The sequence below is a fragment of the Chenopodium album genome, chromosome 12 (genome assembly GCF_948465745.1).
Source record: "Chenopodium album chromosome 12, dcCheAlbu1.1, whole genome shotgun sequence".
NCBI classification, from domain to species: Eukaryota; Viridiplantae; Streptophyta; class Magnoliopsida; order Caryophyllales; family Amaranthaceae; genus Chenopodium; species Chenopodium album.
The window spans coordinates 54332925-54342969 of NC_137845.1; the positions used below are offsets into that span (position 1 = coordinate 54332925).

Genomic DNA, 10045 nt, shown 5'->3' on the forward strand with positions numbered 1-10045 from the left:
CATTACTCTGAATTCAAGCAAGCAACGAACAAGTACAAGATTTAATGTGAAGATCTTTCAGAATTAAAGCTTTACATGAAGATCAAACTAGAATTAAATTATAACTTTAGGATTTGTGTAAATATTAGTTAGACCTTATAAGAAACGTGATGAAGCTTGACTTAATTTGATTCATTTAACCCTCTTATTTGTAAAAGTACATTTGGGCAATTTTCTCGCACCTAATTTGATTTATTTAACCATCTTATTTGTTTTGACACAACTTTCGGAGCATTGGTGAGTAAAAAGCTTGATAATATGTTTGGATTTAGTATCATGGAAGGACAGGGACGGGAGTAAGAACTTAGCTTGCATCTTTCTTTCACTAAATAGGTCCATTCTAAGTGTTAATTAGGAGAAAAGAGAACGAAGGTGGGGAGGAATGAAATTGCCTTGCATCTCCCTCTTAATTGGTCTTTCCACAATTAATTTATTTTGGTGTTTAGAAAGCCACAAGGGCGGGTGATGAGAATCGATCTCAAAACCTCTTGAAATCGGGAGGGGAGCTCTAACCACTTGAGCTATCCCTCACTCTCATCTTTCCACAATTAATGAGTAATAAGCTTCACAATATAATACGGAGTGTTTGAATATAGAAATCATCAAATAGTATGGCCTCATTATTGGTCTTGACTCTTGAGTAGCCAAAAAGGGTTATAATGGGCCTAGTTTCACTAAATAGGTGTTAAGTAAACTTGGGTTGTCCAAGTAACTCTTAAGTCTTGATGGGTTTTATCTTTACATAGGCTCAAGTAGAGCCGTCAAAACTCACAATTTTCAATTATCCAATCCGAAATACCTAACTTGAATTCCGAACTTCATCCTAACATTGATATTATATTAATATAATTAAATATAATGGCAATAGAATCGAAAATGAGACAATTTGAACTTGAAATCAACCCTCAAGAGGCTTAGCAATAAATAATTGACAACCCGACTCGAATTGATATGATTTGAACTCAATACGAATGAAAGACTCATGGGAACCAACTTATGGAGGGAGGAGGCTTGGGCAATGGTGGGTGTATATATTAGGGGTTTAGGGCCTTTAGGGAAGACATTACTATAGAATTTCAAAATTTACATTAACTCCGTAACAATCTTTATTTTTAACATAACTAATTCCCTACGGCAAATAAGAGGTGAAGCTAAGTATGCTTATTGGTGTGGATGGTAGTTTATTTTGAGGTGGGCACTAATAATGAGGTTTGGTCTTAACATTGATGATTGCAAAATTCTGATTTATTTAACAATAATGCAATTCATATTGTTACGTAAAACTTAATAATCTCAATAATATGGCCCATCATTTTATCTTTATTTAATTTTATGTGACCAAGGTCAAGTATTGGGGGGATATATGATTGTCCATTATTATTGTATTATTTGAATTTCTATGCTTAGAGATTGATGCAATTTATAAAAAATTACATGCTTATGCTTTGGTTCTATCTAAATTAAATCACACGCCAAATTTATAAGCAAAGCAAAGCAACTAGCTTGTGTAATTTCTAAGAAATAAAAAGCTATTCAAAATGAATGATGAAGCATAAAATCTTCTCTAAAAGAATTCATAAACCAAATGATTTCATGCACATTCTAACAAAAGAATAAATATAGTTATGGAGAAATTGTCTTCATATCATCAAATAGTTTGTTGCCAACAAAAAAAGGTCAAAACACATTATTATGATCATGTCAAATCCCTTTGCCCTTATATATACTCCAACTCTTTAAGCAATGAGTAATCCATGAGTTGTAGTTTTCGGTTGATCAACAACAAGAACAACAATGGAACACTTCTTGTTTCGGTTGTTCATGCAATCTCTCTTGTTCTCCTCATTGTTATTATGTGCTAGTGCTACTAATGTTACTCGTGACCGAAACGTTGTGGGTGACTCTCTTGTAAGCAAAAGAGATCTAATTAGATTGACTAGGGAGATTGAGGCTATCTACCAATTTGGTGACTCACTTTCCGACACCGGCAACTACATCCGAGAGGTCAATGGGGAAGAGTCCACCTATAGTAGGCTTCCTTATGGCCAAAGCTACCACCCCACGGGTCGTGCCTCCGATGGCCTTATCATGGTGGACTACATTGGTACGTATCATGAACTTAGATATATACTTCGTATATGCTATATATGTTTAATGTATGATAATATACTTTCTTTGCTGTTTTAATGCTTAGTTTTAGTTCAGACAGTCTTTATTTGACGACTTTATTAAAAGATATATATTAAAAAAAATATATTATCCACTTAAAAGTAATAACTCACCTTAAATTAGATATCAGTAAATCTTTCTTCTTTCCTTTATTCTCCTTTAATTTGGTACGTAGTCAAGTAAGTCAACGGGTTTGATTAAACCACAATGAAGCAAGATAATGATGTCCAACTTACCATTACTAGAAATAACATGTATGATTTAGATTTATGACAACTTTTTCTATAAGGTATACTTTTAATGTCTCACAATTAAGTTATACTCGGTTATTAGTGCTGTCAAATTTCAAACCGAAACCGTTTAACTGCCCGAAACCGACCGACCCAAATGAGAACCGAACCGATTAAAAACCGATTTTTTTGAAACCGAAAACCGACCCGAACCGTATTTTAGTAAACCCGAAACCGAATCGACCCGAATAATGTTAAACCGTATAAGAACCGAACCCGTTAACAAACCGAACCAAATATAAACCGAACTGAAAGAAAACCGAACCGAAAAAGAACCGAACTGTATCTAACCCGAAACCGATTCCAACCCGAAACCGTTTAAACTGGCAAAAAAACCGTTTACACCGAACCGTTAGCAAACTGCTACCCGTTTGCACCGAACCATTTAAAAACCGAACTGAATGTAAACCGAACTGGTTATAAACCGAACCGTTTATGAACCTAACCGCTTCTAAATCGAACCGTTTACAAACTTTTTTATATAATTAAATGGATTTTTTTTTTGACGGGAATATAGTTAAATGGATTAAATATTAGAATATTTTTTTTAAAATAGCAAGGCAAATCATTCATTAAGGTCTTAAGGTTAATCAGTGTTCACAAACAAGAGCAAAACAAGCCTCAGGTAGGGCGTAGGGGTGTTCAAATCCGGGTACCCGCTTTTTCGAGTAGTTCAAAAGTCGGCCCATGTCCCGACCCGAGAAAATCAGGTACATGGGGTACCCGATTTTATTAAATCCATTCTACTGAGATTATAATTAATTAAAATAAAATTATAAAAATAATACTAACAGGCAGACCAGCAACAATTACAAAGCCATATAATCCAAAAATCCAAAAAAATGAAGGATCTTGTAATATTTTATCATAGGAAAACCACATTAACAATTAATAATGAACATCTTCCTTAAAACTCATAGCTAAACTGGACCCATCTCAAACCATGAAAACATCTAAATTAACACTACAACTTGCAGTCATCGTCATGTGCTTGTTTGCGGCGAGATCTTGTACTCGCGCAGTCACCGGCTTGTCGTTGCGGTAGGATATCCGTCGGACGTCATTTGACTATGTGAGAAAGGGAATGAGGGATGATTGTGGTCGACGGCAAAACTATAATGATTTTGGGGGTTTCAAAACTAGAAGAAATCAAGAAATTCGCTTGTCTGTCAAAGAATACACAAGAAATGAAGTAGAATTAGAGATAGGAGAGAGAGAGAGAGGAACAGCAAGAGAGGGAGAGAGAGAGAGAGAGAGAGAGGAACGGCGGAGAGAGAGAGAGAGGGGAAGATTGATAAGTGATAACCCTAATTCCTAATTGGGTTTCAAAAGGGTTTCATGTAAATCTAACCATTGATTTTTTAATCTATGGTTGAGAGTGGTGATCCGTGTGTGTTGTGGGAGAAAGAATCTAACCATTGATTTTTTAATCTATGGTTGAGAGTGGGGATCCGTGTGTGTTTGTGTGTTGTACATTCATCTACAAAAATATTATTCCCTCAATTCTTTAGTATTTTTTTTGCCCCATTTGATCGGGATCAGTGCCCAAGACACGTATTAAAACATCTACTGGTATATCTTTATTTTCATACACGTAAAAATTATAAAAACGTTATATTAATAAAATGTATAAATAGATAAATTTATAAAGATCACTAATGAGTCTATAACTTTGTACTAATACATACGAATAACGATGATACGAATATTTAACTATGAGATGGTTAGATGCCATGTGTTAATAATGTGTACATATGATCGGTTGAACTAATCAATATTACCTTGTTAATTAGTCATTAGTGTTTTCTTTCATTATACAAATCAAAGCACTTTGTAATATCTTCATAATTTCATGAAAATATATAATGATAAATGAGTCATAATTATCAGTCTTGTTGACTAATCAAGTATCGAATTACCAAATTGCAAATTTTCATTTCACAAGAAGTCAAGAACTCATCAAATCATGATTATGATACTATGCGTAGTATATAAATGATTAAATAAGAAGCATATAATAACCTAATTGTAAAACAATAATACATTAATACACTAACTCTTATAATCTACTTCGTAATAAACTAGTAAAATCAGTATGACTAAACTTGAAACAGAACATAGTATGTATTTATAAAATCAATGAGAATTTGTTTATAATATGATGCCTAAATAAGAAATGATTCGCGACTTGCCGACTTTATATAAAACTTGTGAACGCAAAAGGTTAGCAAGTACTATCAAATTTCAAACCAAAACCAATTAACTACCCGAATCCAAACAACTCGATAAACAATTTATTTTTTGAAACCGAAAACCGACCCGAACCGTAATTTAGTAAACTTGAAATGGAACCGATAAGAATAACGTTAAAGTGGTTAAACCATCAAAGAACCGAACCAGTTATAAACTGAACCGAAAAAAAACCGAACCAATTAAAAACTGAACCGAAAAAGATTCGAACCAGTTATAAACTGAACCAAAAAAGAACCGAACTGTTTCTGACCCGAAACCGTTTCCAACCCGAAACTGTTTGAACCTGGATAAAAACCGTTTACACCGCACCGTTAACAAACCGCAACCCGCCTGCACCGAACCGTTTACTACCCGGACTGTTTACAACCCGAACCGAATTAAAACCGCTTAAGAATAAACCGAAACCGAATCGAACTGATAACTATTTAAACCGAACCAAAACCGACCCGTGAGACAATTAAACCGATTCCAAACCGACCCGATTAACTACCGAACCGATTTCAAACCGAACCGAAACCGAACTGTCAAACCGTTTTGACAGTGCTATCGGTTATATATATATTTATGTGTGTTTTTGTGTCGTGTTTTTTTATGGGTGACTAATAATTATATGGAATTGTGCATGATAGCAATGTTCTTCCATCTACCACTGCTGAGCCCATATCTTGCGAAAGGAAGCGACTTTAGACATGGGGCCAATTTTGCCGTAATAGGCGCTACTGCTAATGGCAAATACAATTCGTTGGCTAGGCAGCTTGTTTGGTTTAAATACCACCTCATGACTACTTATCATAATTCAATAGGTACATTCTTATTTAATGCTACATTAATCCGTTGAATTTTTTGGTTTAATTTCCAAAACTTTGGATAACTCTATTAATATATCATTCATTCTTCCCTTAATTTTATGTACGTAATGATTTGCATGATTAATTGCAGCAATTAAAAGAAAACTACAAAAGTCATTGGTGCTAATGGGAGAGATCGGAGGTAATGACTTCAATGGTCCTTTTAACCAAGGCAAATCAATAAAGGAGGTAGCTAAGCTTGTCCCCGGAGTTGTGCAAACCATAAAAAATGCCATCGAGGTGAGTTGAAACATGAATTGACTAATTAAATAGGAAACAGGCTAGTCACAACAATTCAGTTCGGGTTATATTGAGTCTATATATTTCTTTTAAGAAAATTATGGAGTACTAAGTTTGAGGTCATATTGTTCAAGTCAATCTTAGATACGGTCAAACATGGGTAAACTTGTTTTGAGTATAATCCAAGTGGAATTTATTGGATGACTAGGTTAGTTTTTGAGAATATTATTGCAATTACATAGAGTAGGTGAATCACAATATCAACATTTTTTGCATAATTTTCAGGAAGTGATTAAACTTGGGGCTACTAATATTGTGGTGCCCGGAAACTTTCCTATCGGATGTGTGCCTCTTTATCTTGCTAAATTTGCTACAAATGATAACTCAAAGTATGATAAACTCGGGTGCTTGAAAGACTACAATAATTTCGCAAAGTTCTACAATATAAAGTTGATTCAAGCCATCAAGCAATTGCAACAAAAGCACCCAGATGTGGCAATCGTATATGGAGATTACTATTCCGCATTGATATGGGTCATTGCTAATGCTCGACAATTAGGTATGTAAAGTTCAAAGCTTTAGTTAATTGGATTACGTTACATGATCATAAGCTCTATTACAGATTAACAGCATATACAACTAAATGGGGTTCCATCTTAAATCAAGTCAAATACTACATACAAATTATAGTCATCTCTTATTCATACTAAATATACTTGCCTATTTGCTCATGACTCATGAGCTTAATTCCTTATTAATTGAAACTAGACTAAAAAAAAAAAAAAAAAAAAAAAAAAAAAAAAAAAAAAAAAAAAAAAAAAAAACTAGACTTGGTAAATCTTCTTCTTTAATTCTAATTTGACAATTAAGTCTAATATCCTCCACCTTTCCTTATACTATACGTATGCATGAAATTAATAGGAATTAGGATTTATAATATTGGTACAATCACATGCACAATTCTTCACGCACGGCTTCCGGTACAAAGGTGCGTCGCATTGTGTGCTGTGTGCCGTGTGCGCGGTTGGTGTCGAAGCCAGAGTGGAAATTTTGCATTGTAACTTAATCAAATCTCTAGAAGGAAAAAATAAACGCATTCCTCATATTTATATTTTCAAAGTCGGTCTCTATTAAAGACTGACTTACAAACTCATGTACTACTCATATTTTGTTTTCATTTCTAATTACATATTCATACCACCTTGTGAATCAAATGCCAATGATTTCTAACACTCTACCCCCCTCCACGCAATGTTATGAAACAATATAAATGTTGGATATAATAATACATTTACTCGTAATATTGTTTGGAACATATTCATTCAATAAACATCATAAATTTTAATTTGTATGTTGCATACAGTTAATAAATTGTATATTATCTTACAGGGATTGAGCAGGATGAAACCACAAAGGCTTGTTGTGGATATGGTTATAACCCTTATAATTTTGGCACAACTGGTTGTGGTAGCCCTGGATCTCCCATTTGTCAAGACCCTAGTAAAAGAATAAGCTGGGATGGAATTCATTTGACTCAACAAGGATATAAAGGAGTTGGAGACCAATTATTAGAACAATTCGTACCCGTACTTGAAAAACAAATTCGAAGGCGATTGAGGAAACCTATTAGGTAAAAACCTAAGAGACAAATCAAATGATCTTAGGTGATGTGAAAACGATTCAAAGAAGACAAAAGGGGTCCATATTATCTTTACTTATTTTATGCTCAACCATCTCTTGGCAAAATTTAGTACACTTAGTATATATTGCTACTTGAGAGTTTTACACAATGGTTGAATTCACCTTTATATATATATATATATATATATATATATATATATATGGTCAAATTGATGATATAAAAAAATTATACTCAGTTAATATAATATACAAGTATTTATCTAGCTTGTACAATCACTCTTTGCATCAATTTTGTTATACGAGTATAATTATACATTTTATGAATATAGTAGTTTTTACAATTCGGCTTATTGCTCGTATTAGTCATATCTCAATTAAATGTATGAACTATAATGAAAAAGTATCTTTCACTTAATTTTTATGTCTCCTTATACATATTTTTCTTTTCGCATGTCTTTTTTTTTGTTTTTTGGTTACATTCGTTTTTGGCGTCATTATTAAGAAATTAAATTAAGGAGAAGTTTTAATTTTGAGATGATGATTGATGAGTTTGAAGTCCAACATCAAATGCACAATAAGACAACGAACATCCATATTAATTAGGTAGGTATATTAAAATAGGGAAGGTGCAATATTATCGGCCTTATATTTCTCCCCCTTGACTAATTTTCTTACTTCTTCTTTACCTTATTTTTATTTATCAAATAAGGAAATGTAGCAAATAGAAATACACATTTAAACGAAGCATAAGTAGCAAATAATGAAAGACAGAGGGAAACTTTTTGTAAAGGTAAAGAAATCATTTTTTTTTGGTGAGCACAAGGGGCAAGGCCCATAAAGAAATCATGATTTAATTATTTGTTATTGTAAGAGTAAGATGAAAAAATCAAATTTGGGTGCCTTAAACATTGTTGAATTTCATGTTATGCATAGGTGATCTGAATTAGTTGTTACGCATTAGAATTTAGTGAGAAAGTAACATTATAAGCATTAAACTCATTCTTATTGATAAATGGTTACAAAATTAAATCTCACTTGTCTAGTGTGCAGATCACATTTTCCGCTATCACCGTTCATGACACACGGTTCAACACTTTCTATCATCAATTGGTTTTCAGATACATCATGTGAGCTTGTAAGTGTTCCAAACTCTCATATTATTTGGGTAGCGCATATCTAATTTGTTAATCTTAATACAATGTAAAATTTTAACTTATTACTCCCTTCAACCTTAATATTTTGCCTCATTTGAATTTTTACGATCTACAAAATACACCTTAAAACATAAATATCTCCAAATCTGTACATTAAAATAATATAAAAATTTGATATTCTTATACTAGAAAATATAACAAATCTAACTTGATTTCACTCGAGTTAGTATTAGGTACTACTGGAGTATCATGCTTATGATACTCCAACATATTAAGTGAAATAACATATGTTTAAAACAAAATAACATAAAAAGTTATGAGAGTATATAAATGAAAATAAACTAAAAAATAATCAAAATTTCAATTTTATTTCTCTCTCCACTTTTTCTCTCCCTACCTTTTCTCCCTAATTTCCCAACCCACCATTTTAACATCATCAAATCCTTTATTTTTCTCAACAAAAACCACAAAAAATATTTCGATTATTATTTTAACCACTCAAACATGCAAGCACAAAATTGCTCAATCAAAGTTGAAAATCAATTTCACTACATAAAAAAATGGTTGATATTCATGAATAACATAAAGATAGGACAATCGGGAACAAGCATGAGCAAAACAAAGTAAGTAGATTGAATTTTTTTTTTTAATTTAATTAATTGAAAATGTACACCTAATCTGAATTAAATATGTTAATTTGATTTGATTCAATCGAATCTATGTTAAATGTTGTGTTATTTTATGAAAACTTTATGTTATTTTACTAATTAAATGCTATATAAATATGCTAAAACATTATGTTATTTTACACAAATCTTGTGTTGTTTTGCTAAATTAACATTATGTTATTTTGCTAAAACATTGTGTTACTTTACGTAAACCATGTGTTATTTTGATAAATTCTAGTGTTATTTTGTATAAATCTCAACCCGTGTTATTAACTATAAACTTGTGTTATTTCACGTAAACCTCGTGTTATTTTGCTAAAATCATTTGTTATTTTGATAAAAGATTATTTTGTTATCTTACTTGAACTTTGTGTTATTTTGCTTCAACCTTTTGTTATTTTTACACAACAATATGTTAATTTATTTTCTAGTAAATTAATTTCTACGTCAAATTTCGTTTGCAAATTCTCATAAATTTGTTCAATTCTTTTTCTCTTCTTTAAATTAAATCATCTTCATTCAAATAGTTGTTCAAATTTTATCCGATTCTGACAAATATAAAACATTCAATTGATATTTAGGGTTTTAATTTTTTTGATTTTAGTAATTAAAACAATTAGCTCTTCAACTCATCAAAATTTCTTAATAATAGACTGATGGAAGAAGATAGATCTTGAATGTTGCAGACGAATTATGAGATTATTTGAAGAATTTTAAAAAATAAAGTAAGACAGAGGGAAGAG

General features: G+C 32.0%; 1 protein-coding gene across 1 annotated transcript; it reads left to right on the forward strand.

The window, feature by feature from the left end:
• The first annotated feature begins 1620 nt into the window (after positions 1 to 1620).
• LOC145572649 (GDSL esterase/lipase At5g03980-like) lies at positions 1621 to 7652 on the forward strand. Its single transcript, XM_081631610.1, has 5 exons — positions 1621 to 2143; positions 5381 to 5554; positions 5691 to 5839; positions 6125 to 6398; positions 7229 to 7652. Exons 1-5 carry the CDS (start codon positions 1834 to 1836, stop codon positions 7471 to 7473), a joined length of 1152 nt encoding a protein of 383 aa, XP_081487736.1. The 5' UTR covers positions 1621 to 1833; the 3' UTR covers positions 7474 to 7652.
• The last annotated feature ends 2393 nt before the right edge of the window (positions 7653 to 10045 follow it).